At 39.9% G+C, this 18,532-nt stretch overlaps 1 protein-coding gene across 9 annotated transcripts in view; it reads right to left on the reverse strand.

The window, feature by feature from the left end:
• The window catches only part of CCDC191 (coiled-coil domain containing 191), a 101,733-nt gene that overhangs the window by 31,931 nt on the left and 51,270 nt on the right, over positions 1-18,532 (reverse strand). For 8 of the 9 annotated variants that reach the window (XM_055568223.1, XM_055568222.1, XM_055568221.1 and 5 more), the window contains 4 exons: positions 10,542-10,987; positions 9,687-9,799; positions 7,618-7,700; positions 5,450-5,551 (listed from right to left, as the gene is read on the reverse strand). In XM_055568223.1, the coding sequence (XP_055424198.1) occupies positions 5,450-5,551; positions 7,618-7,700; positions 9,687-9,799; positions 10,542-10,987 (744 nt within the window). The remainder of the gene's footprint in view (positions 1-5,449; positions 5,552-7,617; positions 7,701-9,686; positions 9,800-10,541; positions 10,988-18,532) is intronic. The other variant, XM_055568224.1, reaches the window with a different exon arrangement.

Below are 18,532 nucleotides of genomic sequence, written 5' to 3' on the forward strand. Positions count from 1 at the left end.
AAAGAATTTGCCTGCAATGCAGGAGACCTGGGTTTGATCCCTGGGTCAGGAATATCTCTGGAGAAGGGAATGGCAACCCACTCTGGTATTCCAGCCTGGAGAATTCCAAGGACAGAGGAGCCTGGCGTGCTACAGTCCATGGGGTCACAAAGAGTCGGACACGACTGAGCGACTAACACTTTTGGACCTTCCTGAGGCCACCTTAGAACAAGACCCAGTTTCTCCTGCAGTCAGGCTCTCTGATCAGGAAGCTTCCATAAGCCTCTTATCCTTCTCCATCAGAGGGCAAAGAGAATGAAAACCACAATCACAGAAAACTAACCATCTGATCACATGGACCACAGCCTTGTCTAACTCAATGAAACTATGAGCCATGCTGTTTAGGGCCACCCAAGACGGACAGGTCATGGTGGAGAGTTCTGACAAAACGTGGTCCACTGGAGAAGGGAATGGCAAACCACTTCAGTATTCTTGCCGTGAGAACCCCATGAACAGTATGAAAAGGCAAAAAGACAGGACACTGAAAGATGAACTCCCCAGGTTGGTAGGTGCCCAATATGCTACTAGAGATCAGTGGAGAAATAACTTCAGAAAGAATGAAGAGAAAACAACAAAAACAAAGCAAAAACAACACCCAGTTGTGGATGTGACTGATGATGGAATTAAAGTCTGATGCTGTAAAGAGCAATATTGCATAGGAACCTGAAATGTTAGGTCCATGAATCAAGGCAAATTGAAAGTGGTCAAACAGGAGATGGCAAGAGTGAACATAAACATTTTAGGAATCTGTGAACTAAAATGGACTGGAATGGGTGAATTTAACTCAGATGACCACTCTATCTACTACTGTGAACAAGAATCCCTTAGAACAAATGGATTAGCTATCATAGTCAACAAAAGTGTCTCAAAAGCAGTACTTGGATGCCATCTCAAAAACGACAGAATGATCTCTGTTCATTTCTAAGGCAAACAATTCAACATCACAGTAATTCAAGTCTGTGACCCAACCAGTAATGCTAAAGAAGCTGAATGGTTCTGTGAAGACCTACAAGACCTTCTAGAACTAACATCCAAAAAAGATGTCCTTTTCATTATAGAGGACTGGAATGCAAAAATAGAAGTCAAGAAATACCTGGAATAATGGGCAAATTTGGCCTTGGAGTACAGAATGAAGCAGGGCAAAGGCTAACAGAGTTTTGCCAAGAGAACGCACTGGTCATAGCAAACACCCTCTTCCAACAACACAAGAGAAGACTCTACACATGGACATCACCAGATGATCAACACTGAAATCAGATGGATTATATTCTTTGCAGCCAAAGATGGAGAAGCTCTACACAGTCAGCAAAAACAAGACTGGGAGCCGACTGTGGCTCAGATCATGAACTCCTTATTGCCAAATTCAGACTTAAATTGAAGAAAGCAGGGAAAACCAGTACACCATTCAGAAAGGCAACGGAGAAAAGGAAAGATATACCCATTTGAATGCAGCGTTCCAAAGAATAGCAATGAGAGATAAGAAAGCCTTCCTCAGTGATCAATGCAAAGAAATAGAGGAAAAAAACAGAATGGGAAACAATAGAATGGGAAAGACTAGAGATCTCTTCAAGAAAATTAGAAACACCAAGGGAACATTTCATGCAAAATGGTATAATACAGGACAGAAATGGTATGGACCTAACAGAAGCATAAGATACTAAGAAGAGGTGGCAGGAATACACAGAATATACAAAAATGATTTTCATGACCCAGATAATCAAAATAGTGTGATTACTCACCTAGAGCTAGACATCCTGGAATGCTGGAAAACTCAGCAGTGGCTACAGGACTGGAAAAGGTCAGTTTTCTTTCCAATCCCAAAGAAAGGCAATGCCAAAGAATGCTCAAACTACCGCACAATTGCACTCATCTCACACGCTAGTAACGTAATACTCAAAATTCTTCAAGCCAGGCTTCAACAGTACATGAGCCATGAACTTCTAGATGTTCATGCTGGATTTAGAAAAGGCAGAGGAACCAGAGATCAAATTGCCAACATCTGCTGGATCATCAAAAAAGCAAGAGAGTTCCAGAAAAACATCTACTTCTACTTTACTGACTATGCCAAAGCCTCTGACTACGTGGATCACAACAAACTATGGAAAATTCTTCAAGAGATGGGCATACCAGACCACCTGACGGGCCTCCTGAGAAATCTGTATGCAGGTCAAGAAGCAACAGAACTGGACATGGAACAACAGACTGGTTCCAAATTGGGAAACGAGTTCATCAAGGCTGTATATTGTCATTCTGCTTATTTAACTGATATGAAGAATACATCATGAGAAATGATGGGCTGGATGAAGCATAAGCTGGACTCAAGGTTGCCAGGAGAAATATCAATAACCTCAGATGTGCAGATAACACCACACTTATGGCATAAAGTGAAGAAGAACTAAAGAGCCTCTTGATGAAAGAGGTGAGTGAAAAAGTTGGCTTAAAACTCAACATTCAGAAAACGAAGATCATGGCATCTGGTCCCATCACTTCATGGCAAATAGATGGGGAAACAATGGAAACAGTGGCTGACTTTATGTTTTTGGGCTCCAAATTCACTGCAGATGGTGACTGCAGCCATGAAATTACAAGACACTTGCTCCTTGGAAGAAAAGTTATGACCACCCTAGACAGCAAATTAAAAAGCAGAGACATTACTTTGCCAACAAAGGTCCATCTAGTCAAAGCTCTGGTTTTTCCAGTTGTCATGTATGGATATGAGAGGTAAACTATAAAGAAAGCTGTGCGCCGAAGAATTGATGCTTTTGAACTGTGGTGTTGGAGAAGACTCTTTAGAGTCCCTTGGACAGCAAGGAACTCCACCAGATATTCACAGAGAAGATCAAGGCAGAGTTTAGATAAAGTCCGCATCTTGGGTCTAGCTGGGGCAGAGGAGCAGCAACCTCTGGAGAATCTGTCTAGACTCTTCTTCTGGCCTTCATCTGCAAGTAGCACCACCTGAAGGCATTAGGGGGAGGCTGCTGCCACTGGGGGAGGGGAACTCTGCCCAGAGTAACCTCCTTATCTCATTTAAGAGAAGAAGGAACCTTACAGAGGGAAGTGCTCTAAGATCAAAGACTGAGACAGTGGAGACTGAAAGAAGGGAACCCAGGGGCAGGGAAAATCTCTGCCCCTACAGTAAGAGCCAAAATTCTTCTGAATGGCCAATACTGTGCACTCCAAAGAGTGAGACTTAATCAGAACATTAGAGAATGCCCCACTCATCCCCACCACACCAGCATGCTGGCACGCCTAGTAATAACAGTGGGGTGCAGCTGGGGGACTGCAAGAGACAGATTTTCCTCAGGGAGCCACACAAAGGGAAGACCTAAAGCCAAAAGAGGGGACAAAAAAATAGTCACCAGAGAAAACTGAAGTCTTGATGCTCATAGCAACAACAAACTTCAAACGTAGCCCGACTCCTGGCTAGATTAACACAAATCTCCACACCAAAGGAAATGGCAACCCACTCCAGTATTCTTGCCTGGAGAATCCCATGGACAGAGGAGCTTGGCGGGCTATAGTCCATGGGGTCGCAAAGAGTCGGACATGACTGAGCGAGTTCACTTGACTTCACTTCCACACTAAAGGCCCATTTACTCAGTTTCCATTGCCCTGTACATGTCTGGCTTTCAACAACAACAAAAAATAAAGACATATTAAAAAATAAGAAATTAACACTGTCTGAAAAGATAAAGCCATCATCAGAACAAAATCCACATATGAGAAAGATGTTGGAACTATCAGAGAGGGAATTTTAAATAACTTATGAAAAGTTCTAAGGGTAGGACTAGTATCCTCATAAGAAGAGACACCAGAGAACTTACATACTGTCACTCTCCCCTTCTGTGTACATGCACCAAGGAAAGGACATGGGACGATACACCGATAAGGTGATCTACTGCCAGGAAGAGAGCTCTCACCAGAAACCAACCATGCTAGCACCCTGATCTTCAACATCCAGCCTCCTTGAATGTGAGAAAATTAATTTCTGTCATGTAAGCCACCTGCCCTCTGGTGTTTTGTCATGGCAGTCCGACCACCCCTAGGTTTACTGAATGCCTTCTTCACTATCATGATTTCCACACAGCATTGCTTCTGATCACAGAACTTACTTGACAGCAAAAGAAATGGAGCGATGGGCCCATACACATGGAATGTACTGGTCTTACCACCATCCTGAAGCAGCTTGCTCACCAGTATGGCGGAATGACCTTTGGAAGACCCAGCTGCAGCACCAGGTAGGCGGCAGTACCTTGCAGGTCTAGGGTAAGGTTCTCCAGAAGGCTGTCTGTGCTCTGAATCAGCATCCAGAATATGGTACTGTTTCTCCAGGAAGCTAGGGGAGGAAGTTGGAGTGGCCCCTCTCACTAGCAACATTTCTGGTTTCCTTTTCTCACACATTTATGTTCTGTTGGCCTAGAGGTCTTGGTTCCAAAATGGGGGAATGCTTCCATAAGGAGATACACAGTGATTCCACTGCACTGAAAACAGTGCCACCTAGTCTTTGTGGGTTCCTCAGGCCTCTCAATCAAAAGGTAAATTAGGAAGTGCTGGCTGGGGTGATTGACCCTGGTCACTAGGGGGAATTGGTACTACTCCTCAATGGAGGTGAAGATGAATATGACTGGAATACAGGAGAACCCTTAGGGTATCTCTTAGTATTATCATGCCCTGTGATAAGGTGAAAGGAAAACTACAACCCAATCCATGCTGGACTACTAACAGGCCAGCCCCTTCCAGAATGAAGGTTCAGGTCACCCCATGACTAGCAGAGATGCTCACTAAAGACAAAGGGGTAGTGGCTAGTGGAAGAAGGTAACTATAAATACCAACTACATCCACTTGACTGGTTACAGAAATGAAGATTGGAATTGTCATGAGTATTCCCTTCTTATTTTGCTGTGAGTATGTTTGTGTGTATACGTATCTTGTTTTATTTCCACTCTTATTCTCTCATCACGTAACAAAAGATGTACTGACTTTGTGTCATGCTATTTCAGTACTGTTAATTTTATATTATAGCATTTAAGTGAGGGGATAGCAAGGAGAAGGATAAACATCATTCAAGGACTTTACTTCCTCTTCTGGGAAAAGGGTTAATTCATTTTCAGTTGCATACAGGATATCTGGCCAACCCAATACTTTGAAGGAAATATACTCAGAATCCATAAAGGGGATCTCACCTAACCCTGGTTAGAGAGGAGGGTGGGGCAAGGCAGGAAAGGCTAACTGGGTTGAGTTAAGATCTGAGGAATGAGTAGGTTGTTATTAAGTAAGCTAGAGAAGAGGGTGGAGGTGAGAGAAGAAGTGTTCTAGACAGAAATTCTTGGGAGGGAAGGTGCATAGGACTATAAGATCACACACAGCAGGCTTCACAGGACAGGTGGCTGACCAAACAGAAACTACTAACCATTTTCTTCAGTCTCTTCTCTTCTCTTTTTTTCTCAAGCTGAGCCTCCTTTTCTTCTGCCTCCCTCTTCTGACGCTCCTCCTCTTGGGCCTTTAACTGGGCCTGATCAAGATTAGAATTTGTAAAAATCAGACCCTCAATTTGCACAGAAATAAGACTGTTTATGTTGAGGAAAGTCCACTATCTACCAAAGTGTTCACCCAGTCCCTGGAAGAAGCCTGCACTATGTATTAAAAGTAGAAAACCCAAGTAACAGGTGGTCAGTTGTGTAACTTAACTGTTTTTCCAAAGGGATTCTCTTCTACTTGGGAAGATGAGGCTGAGCATGAATGAGACCATTAACTTTTCATCATAAAATGATTACTCTTTAGTTCTTATTTCATTTATGGAATACTAAGTCCAAACTATACACAGTGTAAGAAAAAATTTTCTTCCATTTCACCAAAACCCACAAAACTGTTAGAACTATTTATTTTTTCTTGCATGCTCAGTTGCTTCGGTCGTGTCTGACTCTTTGCGACGCTATGGACTGTAGCCTGCCAGGCTCCTCTGTCCATGGAATTCTCCAGGCAATAATACTGGAGTGGATTGCCATTCCCTTCTCCAGGGCGTCTTCCCGATCCAGGGATCCAACCTGGGTCGCCTGCATTGCAGGCGGATTCTTTACTGCTGAGCCACCAGGGAAGCCCCCATTTTTTCTTAGTAGGTAACAAAATTTCATTTTGGCAGTCCAGATCAAGACTTTGGAAGGTTAAAAATTTCCCACCTTTAAACTATAAGCAAGGTGAAAAGACACCCTTCAGAATGGGAGAAAATAATAGCAAATGAAGCAACTGACAAACAACTAATCTCAAAAATATACAAGTAGCTCCTGCAGCTCAATTCTAGAAAAATAAACAACCCAATCAAAAAATGGGCCAAAGAACTAAACAGACATTTCTCCAAAGAAGACATACAGATGGCTAAGAAGCACATGAAAAGATGCTCAACATCACTCATTATCAGAGAAATGCAAATCAAAACCACAATGAGGTACCATCTCACGCCAGTCAGAAAGGCTGCTATCAAAAAGTCTATAAACAATAAATGCTGGAGAGGGTGTGGAGAAAAAGGAATCCTCTTACACTGTTGGTGGGAATGCAAACTAGTACAGCCACTATGGAGAACAGTGTGGAGATTCCTTAAAAAAACTGGAAATAGAACTGCCTTTTGACCCAGCAATCCCACTGCTGGGCATACACACTGAGGAAACCAGAAGGGAAAGAGACACGTGTACCCCAGTGTTCATCGCAGCACTGTTTACAATAGTCAGGACATGGAAGCAACCTAGACATGGATGCCCATCGGCAGACGAATGGATAAGAAAGCTGTGGTACATACACACAATGGAGTATTACTCAGCCATTAAAAAGAATACACTTGAATCATTTCTAATGGGGTGGATGAAACTGGAGCCTATTATACAGAGTGAAGTAAATCAGAAAGAAAAACACCAATACAGTAGACTAATGCATATATACGGAATTTAGAAAGATGGTAACGATGACCCTATGTGAGAGACAGCAAAAGAGACACAGATATAAAGAACGGTCTTTTGGACTCTGTAGGAGAAGGTGAGGGTGGGATGATTTGAGAGGGTAGCGTTGAAATGTGTATATTATCATATGTGAAGTGGATTGCCGGTCCAGGTTCAATGCATGAGACAGGGTGCTCAGGGCTCGTGTACTGGATGACCCTGGGGGATGGGAGGGGGCTTCTGGATGGGGAACACATGTGTGCCCATGGCTGATTCATGTCAATGTATGGCAAAAACCACTACAGTATTGTAAAGTAATTAGCCTCCAATTAAAAAAAAGAATTACCCACCTTTGTAAACTTCGCAGGTTGAACATTTATCTATTACACATCAGTCTTGGTTATGTGTAAATCTCCTAATTTACTAGCTCCATCAACTTGCAAAACATTTTATTGTATACTAATGATGCTGATGCTCCTTCTTTTCATTTTCCTAAAACTATCATCGAGTTCAGGCCAGCAGGCAAAAAGCCATATCCAAAGTTGGTGTTACGCTACTGCCTTAGTTACCTTAAACAACCTAGGTTTCAGTTTTTAATAAAGACCTATACAAATCCTTTTTCTTGCCTCACTTTGCATTCTTGATTTATTACCAATTTCTCCTCTTCTTGTTTTTTCTTCTTCTCTGCCAACATCCGCCCACGTTCAGCTCGCTGAACTGCTCTCTCTTCCATGGCTAGAAAACAGTAAGAGTTCCAATATAAAAAATATAAAGAACACTGGAAAAGAAATGTTTCCATTTTATGGTAAAATGGTTAAAGTTTTCTTTTGGGTGTTCACAATGCCAAATATATATGTATATATATGCATAAAATTTATATTAAAATACAATTACAGAAATTGTAATTATACCATGTGTACAGGTATATACACACATACACACACATCCTACAGGTTAAGGACTGACAGTCCCATCCTTGGCCATGATGAACAATTTTCAGATTATGTTTTTGCTCACATTTCTATTAGAATGATTGTTCACTGGTTTAAATAAGATAATGTGTCTTGAAGAAACTTTTAGTATGTGAAATCCAGAAACCAGAATTTTAATTTGGCAATTCCTGTAATGAATGTTGAAAATTTTAATTACATCTAACAAATACTTTGAGAACAGAATCACTCCTCAAATACCACTGAGTTTGCCGCCTTCTCCTAGGTTACTGTGTACGTCTGCATATGTGACAACAATGAACAAACTGAGGTTTGGGGTCAGGATGATCACATTTTAAACTAGTTTTAGGGCCGGGATATCCAGATGGGCAGGAAATGGAATTGTACTAGGCATCTGAAGAACTGGCATCTGAACGAATTCAAGTGTCAGACTCCTGTTCTTGACAGTCTATTAAATATCGATCCAAAAGAAGCAAATGTGCAAGATGGCCTGATAATAGGAGTCTGTCACCAGCTGGGGTTTCATAGGCAGAGGGGCATGGGTGGGAGGAGTATCAAGTTCTGCTCACCTAACTCAGCCAATGGTTACTTTAGGTTCCTTATGCTGTGTTACAGAGAAGAAAATTGAAGTCCAAGTTTCAAGAATTAATAAACAAAAAACCCAGCAGGCTATTTCTTACAGATATTAAGTGTCGGCTTTGCTGGAAAAAGAATAGTGGGGGTGCCACAGATGGCAGGAATGAGACTGTCTTTAAGGAGACAGAAATAAGACTAGAGGATTAAAGTGAGAGCCCCAAGAGGCAGAGCCTGTGGTAATATGCCCTTTTTTCATCTTTTCTAGAGCTAGTCATTAAAGATGACTTGAAAATAGCCAGGTGTTCCAAAACATGCTAACTCTTTGATCAAACAATAATTTCTTAAAAATAATCACACCAAACTGGGCACTTCCTGATCATCCTCAATGATGGACAAAGAGGTCATAAATTGCTGACTTGGCAGAGAGTCAATGAATAGATTGCTGATTTTTTTCATTAACAGGAATGGACTTTAGGCACAGTGTACCTCTGGTGACATCACTTCCTGTTAGGGCAGCAATCCTACCACAGGTAAAAAGTCAGATTTACAAGCCACAATAAAATTGTCAAAGTGCCTACCACTTCACACAAACATATGTTCAGTGCATGACTAACTACAGAGTAAAAACAACTAGCAGGTTCACTAGGTGAGTTCTAAGGAATGCTTCTCTTTTCATAGTATGGTTTGGTTTAAATAATGATTCCTATGCACATCAAAAATGTTATTAAAATGTCAGGTTTATAGATTTCATTCTAGAAGCCTGTCATCAAGGTACGATTCATTATAAAATGATGTAATAACTTGATGTAGATTACTGTAAACTGATATTTTAATGTTAAAAAGTACAATGACAGGTGACCGTTAGTGTTTATTCTTAGAAGCCACTCAGAATTCTTTTGTGAATTGTCCCATTTTAAAAACACAATCCAAATCTCAAATTACAAAAGAATGATTAAACCTTTCAGCAATGTTTTGTTTTTGTATTGGCCAGGAAGACCAGAAAGTTTGGCAGGAGGGGTAGGAAAAAAGTCGTGGTGTTCTCTGGTGTATCTACTCGTCACGTATCTACCCATCTTAGACTTTGACCAGGTTCTGCTAAGTCTCAAAACCCAACAGTTGCCAGGATTCAGTCCCAACATATCCTACTCCAGGAGGCAAGATAACCATAACCCAGGTCCCACCGAGATAGCCCTGCCTTTCAGTATGGGATGGGGCTCCATCATCTGCCTTGGATTCCTTCTGGGTCCAGAAAGAGAATTTCGGGAGTCACTTCTACTGCCTTCAGTCCCAGGGCAAGCAACAGGTGAACTGGGCGGGAAGAAAAGGGAAAAGAATTTAGACCAATCACCAGTTTCAGAACTCAAAGTCTTTTACAAATTTAATTAATCCTTACTCCCTGAGATAACTATGTATTATTATACCCATTCAATAAATTGGTATAATGAGGCATGGAAAGGCTGAGTGAGTGGCCTGAGTCTATGACATGAGTCAGGGGCTCTGACTCCCAACCCAGTGCTTCAGATCAATACATACTCCCCACTTCTTATCCTACCATTTATCACACATACTGAGTATGTCACAAGCATGTCTAAAACCATCTTAAATAGCTTTTGAGAAATTTGGACTATTATTCTAGGTTCAAAGATGTTTATCTCAAACAACTATAGACTTAAGCTAGGTAAATCGCCATCCCCAAGGGCTGCTCTGGCTTCTCAGCCCTAAACATAATCAGGAATCCAGAAATCGAGTTAGAGCAAGTAAGCATTTTCCTATTTTACTGGTAGAGTGACAGAGCTCCTCAGACAAAGGCAGCTACAATACAATTGCTAACCGTATACAACTGGATCCTTATAGGCAGCCACTTGCCTTAAACACCTTTCGGTACCTTTCACATACCAATCACAATGTATGAGACCTCTCTGCTTTGCACATGCACAGTAAGCAATTATGGAATCTGGATGTTGGGTAAAATTCAGGAGCCTTTTGACCACAAAGTTAAAAAAAAAAACCAACAAAGACTCCAGAGAGTGTTCCAGTACAATGAACATACTTTGGAAGCACTTGGCAGGTTCGTTCCCATTCATCTTCTCCCGGGTTTGACAGCTGGCAGCTCTGTGGGTGCGTACGCCCTGCTGCCTGCCTAACCTCTGCCAGCCGCTGGTTTTCCTTCAGCTCCAGAATTGTTTTCTGCTGTTCCTGAAGTTTCTTCTTCTGCTTTTCAATCAGCTGCTGCTGGAAGATATGGCGGTTGCAGAAATGACCCATGCAAACAGGTTCTGCTTTCTCGCTGTTGGTTCTGAACTTCTTTTTGTTACCAGGCTGTTGGGAGGGCTCATCACCTGGGCCCTTGTGTGGCTTACTGTCAGACGTATCCGGAGGGGCCTTTTGGAGGGGAACTTGCAAGATACTCTTTGTTGGTCTTCCGAGGTGGCAGCTGGGCAGACAACCACTGCTCCCGGAGGGAGGCTTTTCCCACAAAGCAGGGACAGCAGCCACCTGAGAGAGAAGGAATATGCTGTAGCTCATCAATTTAAAGGACTGTGCTGATGAGCTCTATCTCCCCCAGGTTGGCGCCGCTCTGTTCAATGGCACAACTACCCTGACCCCAGCCACGGTTGCTCTGGGCTCCCGCCTGGCTATCTCAGAGGCTGCCAGTCTGCCTTGTGAGTCACTCTTTGTTGCTCACCACAGAACCTGGTAGGAGTGGGTACAATCACAGGAACTACTGCCATGGCCAGGATATTTGTGATCAGAAAAACGTGCTCTTATTAAATATCTAATTTGGATAGTTCATTTAGAAATTGGGCATGATTACTCCAGATATACATCCCAGAAATTTAATCTGCGTGAACTGACCCTGAATTTTGCAGGAAATGGGCTTCCCTGGTGCCTCAGATGGTAAAGAATCTGCCTGCAATGCAGGAGACCCAGGTTCCATTCCTGGGTTGGGAAGATCCCCTGGAGAAGGGAATAGCTGTTCACTCCAGTATTCTTGCCTGGAGAATTCCATGGACAGAGGAGCCTGGTGGGCTGCAGTCCATGGGGTCGCAAATAATCAGACCCGACTGAGCAACTAACACTTTCACTTTGCAGGAAATTGAAAATATTATGGCAAAGTATATATTCTTTCTCAAGAATGTTTGACAACTAAGGAAAAACATTACAAATCAATAATAGCTCTTTAATAATAACATCTCTTTAATGACAGTTCTAATGTCTCTCTTGCCACTAATAAATTAATCACAGGGTATTTATCTATTTCAGGATCAAGGCCTGGATTAAACCATACTGTCTCCAGCTATTCCAAAGAATTTATTTCTGGGAAGTGTTTGCAAGCCCACTGGGCAAATATCTACATTATATAAGACTAATGCTACCTAATTTTTTAAGGCTTTATCACATAAATCTCATTTAACAGATTTAGGTGTTGTACTCAATTACAAATTCTATATAGAAAGAAACAGACTTGTTAATCAGAAAAAATTATGCTGGTTAAAATAATGTCACAGTTAAAATATTTCTTCTAGAACAGTTTGATTCCATGGTCTAAAGTCTGATCGGTTTTTGACTCTGTCATCCACAGTGGTGTTAGGAGAAAAATATTATGAACTATCTTGTATCACAGAAGCTTCTAGCTCCATCAGGGTGCCATACTTGGGAACTCAAAGATAATTTTCATGATGATGGAAATATTTTCCATAGACTCAGTGAAAGAGAAAGATATAATATATGGAAACTCTGAAATGTTAAAATACTTTAAAACATAGCCTTCTATTTTAGAAATGTCAGTGGACATTTATTCATGAGAACACCTGCTTAAGCAATTTCGTGTCAAGCAAGGTATGTGTTTTAGGCCCTTTTAAACTTTGTGGTAATGATGCATTATTAACCCAGCAAGACTATAAAAGCCTTGAGTACAGCAACAAGATTTCTTTTAGATCATGTTAACTTTTTAAGGTGAAAATAAGAGAATGAAAGAAAATCTTAACGGTACAGATTGTACTTAACAGAACAGGACTGAACAGTCTGGCTCAATTAGAGAAAAACACCTCTATTAGCTAACTGATAATTTCAAAAAATTTCAAGGTATAAGATATGTGTTCATGGTACATATGTTCCTCTGACAGTATAATTACTCAGCATCTAAGTATAGATTTTATATATTCATCTGTTCATGTTACACTGTATACTCTGGGCAAGATCAGAATTTATCTAGTAATCTATAGAATCTATTACAGCCTTTTATTTTCATTTGTTCTACTTTTTACAACTTTATCTTTTCTTGATAAAATCTTTTATCTTGACTTCAGAGATCTGAAGACTTTTTCTTGAGTCTAAATTATATACACATGTAGCAATTTTTCTGTTTTATGCAGGTAACAAAAGATTTTCTGCTGACTTCTTCCATTTGAAGATAACTGGAACTTTGTGATGTAAAAGGCTTCACACAGCTATTTACATAGAAGATTCTCTTGGGTCTCAATGGAAACAAGATTATCTAACTAACATCAAGGCAGTTAAGTTGCCTAGGGGAAGGGACCAAAATGTTACATAAATCCGAAAAAGCACCCTCATGACCCTCCTCTGCAGAGACAGACTAAGCTTAAATTAAAATCCACCTACTTGCTGGCAGTAATCACAACAAAAAGCAAGGCTGGGGATCATACAGTGCTCAATTTAACTTCACACATTTGACTTTAGTACTTAACAGCATTATGTAGAAGGGTGCAGGGGCCAGGTTGGAGGTGAGGGGGCAGAGGTCCTTTCCCGAAAGTCTTTTCAAACATGCCAAATGCAATTATGAAAGAAAAAACTGATAGGATTGACTTAATAAAAACTTAACTCTATACTTAGAGAATAAACTTATGGTTCATCAGGGAGGAAGGGTGGAAGGAGGGATATATTGAGAGTTTGAGATTACCATGTACACAATGCTATATTTAAATAGATAACCAACAAGGACCTACTGTATAGAACATGGAATTTGGCTCAATATCTTGTAAAAACCTAAATGGGAAAAGAATTTGAAAAAGAACAGATACATGTTTATGTATAACTGAATCACTTTGCAGTACACCTGAAAATAACATAATATTGTTAACCAATGATACTCCAATATAAAATAAAAATTAAAAAAAAAGAAAATAAGTTCAACAGGTTTCCCTACAGATTAATTATTGTATACTTAGAACACAGAATTTAAAATAAATGTACAACCAGAAAAAAATTCAAATATGAAAGACCAATTAAAAAACAAAATGAAACTTAACTGTATACAGTACCAAACACCACAAATAAATCAAGACAAATAACAAAATGAAAACAATTGCAAAATAAATGATAATAAAAGCATCAATAGTCTTAAAAACATAGAGTTCCTATAAATAACAAAAAGATATATAATCAAGGATAAAAATGGACAAAATGTATGAGACAAATCACTATTAACTTTTCTATACTCATTTTCAGATATATATATATAAATGGTCAATATAAAAAATGCTTAACCTCATAGTAATAAAAAATGCAAATGTTGAAGCAACAGTAACATGAAAAATATTTTACCTGTCAACTTAGCAAAAATAATAAATATGGTATCAAACAGGAAAATAGGTACTTCTTTGAAACAACCTTCCTGGAAGGGCCATTTAGTAAAAGTCTTTAAAATGTGCATTCTATTTTTAGGTATTTATCCGAAGTAAAAGCTTATGGATATATGCAAAGACTTAGTTAGCTACTTGTTCACTAAGATTTTGTTTATAAAAGTGGTAAACTAGAAACAAGTTAAATGCCTAGCAACAGAGAAGAGTCTAGCTTGTGGTCCATGATAGAGTTTCATGCAGTCATTAAACACAATGGCACAGAATGACAGTCCTTAACCAGGGCTTATTCATCAAGTTCACCCGTGGAACTTCAAAAAAACCATGGTGCCCCACACCCAGAAATTCTGATTTCGTAGGTCTGAGTCTGTGTTATACTCTCAGTTGGAAACTACTGTTGTAGAAGTAGATTTAGTGACACAGAAAACTCTCATTACATTGTGGAAAATAATTTTAGAAAAACAGACCACATTATCATAAGAAGAAAGTATATTCTCACCAAAGTGGGTATAGAGGAACATATCTTAACATAATAAAAGTCATTTATGATAAACCACAGCCAATATAATGCTCAATTGTGTAAAGCTGAGAACCTCCCCACTAAATTCAGGAACAAGACAAGGATGCCCACTCTCATCATTGCTATTCAACATAATATTGGAAAGCCACAGCAATCAACAAGAAAGAGAAATAAAAGGTATTCAAATTGGACGAGAAGAGGTGAAACTGTCACCGTTTGCAGAAGCCATGATTCTCTACACAGAAAACCATAAAGACTTGGTATGCAAACTATTAGAACTAATAAATGAATCCAGTAAGGGGACTTCCCTGGTGGTCCAGTGGTTAGGACTCCACACTTCCACTACACAGGGCACAGGTTCCATCCTTGGTCAAGGAGTGCACACATCCCTACTGTGCAATGCAGCCAAAAAAAAAACAAAACAGCAAAGGAATTCAGTAAAGTGGCAAGATATAAGATTAACATATTTAAATCTGCTACATTTCTTTATACTAACAATGAAATATCAGAAAGAGAAAGCAAAAAAAAAAAAATTCCATTTAAAACTGCATGTTAGCACAACACTGAAAATCAATTTTGCTTCAATAATGAATAAATAAATAAAACTGCATAAAAAAGAAACCTAGAAATAAGCTTAACCAAGGAAGTGAAAGGCCTGAAAACTATATGCTGAAAACTACAAAACACTAATAAAAGAAACTGAAGATGATTCAAAGAAACAGGAAGATATCCCATGCTCTTGAATTGGAAGAATTAATGTTATTAAAATGGCTGTGCTACCCAAAGCAATCTACAGATTAAATGCAATCCCTATCAAAATATTCATGACATTTTCCACAGAACTATAACAAATAATCCTAAAATTTATATGGAATCATGAAAGAACCAGAATTGCCAAAGCAGTTCTGAGGAAAAAGGATCAAGTTGAAGGCATAGCCCCTCCAGACTTCAGACTATACTACAAAGCTACAGTAATCAAAACAGCATGGTACTGGCACAGAATATAGAGCTCAGAAATAAACTCACACACCTATAGCAGATTAATCTCTAACCAAGGAGGCAAGAGTATACAAGGGAGAAAAAAGTCTCTTCAGCAAGCGGTATTGGGAAAGCTGGACAGTCTCATGTAAATCAGTGAAATAATATTTCTTCATACCACATATAAAAATAAACTAAAAATGGTTTAAAGACCTAAATATAAGACACGACATCATAAAACTCCTAGATGAGAACATAGGCAAACTGGCCATAAATAATGGCTGTATTATCTTAGATCAGGCTCCCAAAACAAAAGAAATAAAAGCAAAAGCAATCCTACTCAAACTAAAAAGCTTTTGCACAGCAAAAGAAACCATCAACAAAAAGACAGTCCACTAAATGCAGCTGCTGCTGCTGCTAAGTCGCTTCAGTCATGTCTGACTCTGTGCGACCCCATAGACGGCAGCCCACCAGGCTCCCCCGTCCCTGGGATTCTCCAGGCAAGAACACTGGAGTGGGTTGCCATTTCCTTCTCCAATGCATGAAAGTGAAAAGTGAAACTGAAGTTGCTCAGTCGTGTCCAACTGTTAGCGACTCCATGGACTGCAGCGCACCAGGCTCCTCCATCCATGGGATTCTCCAGGCAAGAGTACTGGAGTGGGGTGCCATTGCCTTCTCTGAGTCCACTAAATAGAAGAAAATATTTGCAAACAATGCAACTGAAAAGGGGTTAATATCCAAAATATACAACAGTGCATTCACCTCAATATCAAAAAAGCAAACAACCCAATAAAAAGTTGGCAAAAGACCTAAACAGACATTTTTCCAAAGACGACATACAGATGGCCAACAGGCACATGAAAGATGCTCAATATCACTAATTATAAGAGAAATGCAAATCAAAGCCACAATGAGGTATCACCTCATACTGGTCAAAGTGGCCATCATCAAAAAGTCCACAAATAATAAATGCTGAAGAGGGTGTGAAGAAAAGGGAATCCTCATACACTATTGGTGGGAATGTAAATTGGTGCATCCACTGTGGAAAACAGTACAGTTTCCTTAAAATATTAACATAGCAACACTATTTACAACAACCAAGACTTGGAAACAACTCAAGTGCCTATCAACAGACAATTGGTTTAAGAGTGATGTATATATACACAGCAGAAGATTACTCAGACATAAAAAAGAATGAAATACTGCTCTTTGCAGCAACATGGACCTAGATAATATCATACTAACTGAAGTCAGACAGAGAAAGACAAATATTATGTGATATCATTTATGTATAGAGTCTAAAAAACAATACAAATGAATGTATACACAAAACAGAAATAGATTCATAGACATAGAAAACAAACTTACAGATCAGTAGTTACGGATACAAACTACTGTGTATAAAAGAGATATCAACAAGGGCACAAGGAACTATATGCAATTATCTTACAATAACCTGCTGCTGCTGCTGCTAAGTCGCTTCAGTCGTGTCCAACTCTGTGCGACCCCATAGGCGGTAGCCCACCAGGCTCCCCCATCCCTGGGATTCTCCAGGCAAGAACACTGGAGTGGGTTGCCATTTCCTTCTCCAATGCATGAAAGTGAAAAGTGAAAGTAAAGTCATTCAGTCGTGTCCGACTCTTAGCAACACCATGGACTGCAGCCTACCAGGCTCCTCCATCCATGGGATTTTCCAGGCAAGAGTACTGGAGTGGGGTGCCATTGCCTTCTCCGTATAATAACCTATAATGGAAAATAATCTAAAAAATATGTATATACAACTGAATCACTTGTGTTATATACCTGACACTAATAAAATATCGTAAATCAACTAGGCCTTCCTTTTCCTGTATTATGGCAAATTAGATATCCTCAATGACTTGACTGAAGAAAATTTAAAAGCTAAATAGCATTAAAGAGAAAAATCTGCATACGCTTGAATAGAGAAAAGACCAGGCTATATACTTCAACATGTTATTGGTGTGTGTGTGCATTCTCAGTCATGTCCGATTCTTTATGATCCCATGGACTGTAGTCAGCCAGGCTCCTCTGTCCATAGAATTTTCCAGGCAAGAGTACTGGAGTGGGTTGCCAATAGGAGGTGGTTCCTCCTCCAGGGGATCTTCCTGACCCAGGGATCAAACCTGTGTCTCGTGCATCTCGTACACTGGCAGGCAGGTTCTTTACCACTAGTGCCACCTGGCAAGTGGTTATCTCTAAAGGATGGAATCATGGCCTATTTTTTCTTTTTCCTATTTTTTACTTTTCCTCTGTGAATCCGTTTCTGTTTTGTATATGCATTCATTTCTTTTTCCTTTTTTGTCATCTTCTCCTGCCAATTGCTACAACTAATACATATGAATTCTTATTAGGAAAATTAAAACTAAACATTCCCCTCTTATAAATCACAAGCTCATTTACAAGAGAAATGTCTGATAATCAAATAAGAGGTTCAGGAATTCTAAACAAAGCTTTATACATCTGTTTTTGGATGGGATTTTTCTCTTAGTTGTTTTAAATTCCCTGTCTATATTCCATCTCTACCAAATTTCAACTATTCCAAAGTTTATACGTGATTATAAAAGAAGACTCATTTCAAGAAAGTCAACACTGACTGAAAGGCAACCTTTGTTCACTGCAGCAGCTCTCACCTTTTCTTTTTTTTTTTTCCCCAGCTCTCACCTTTTCGACAGCCCAGGCCAGAAGTCTGACAACAGCACAGTCCAGGCTGTACTGTGCTGTGTTTAGTCGCTCAGTCGTGTCCAACTCTTTGCAACCCCAAGGACTGTAGCCCGTCAGGCTCCTCTGATGGGAATTCTCCAGGCAAAAATACTGGAGTGGGTTGCCATGCCCTCCTCCAGGGGATCTTACCAACTCAGGGATTGAACCTAGTCTCCCACACTGCAGGCAGAGTCTTTACCACTGAGCCACTAGGGAAGCCCA

Source organism: Bubalus kerabau, chromosome 2 (assembly GCF_029407905.1).
Source record: "Bubalus kerabau isolate K-KA32 ecotype Philippines breed swamp buffalo chromosome 2, PCC_UOA_SB_1v2, whole genome shotgun sequence".
NCBI classification, from domain to species: Eukaryota; Metazoa; Chordata; class Mammalia; order Artiodactyla; family Bovidae; genus Bubalus; species Bubalus kerabau.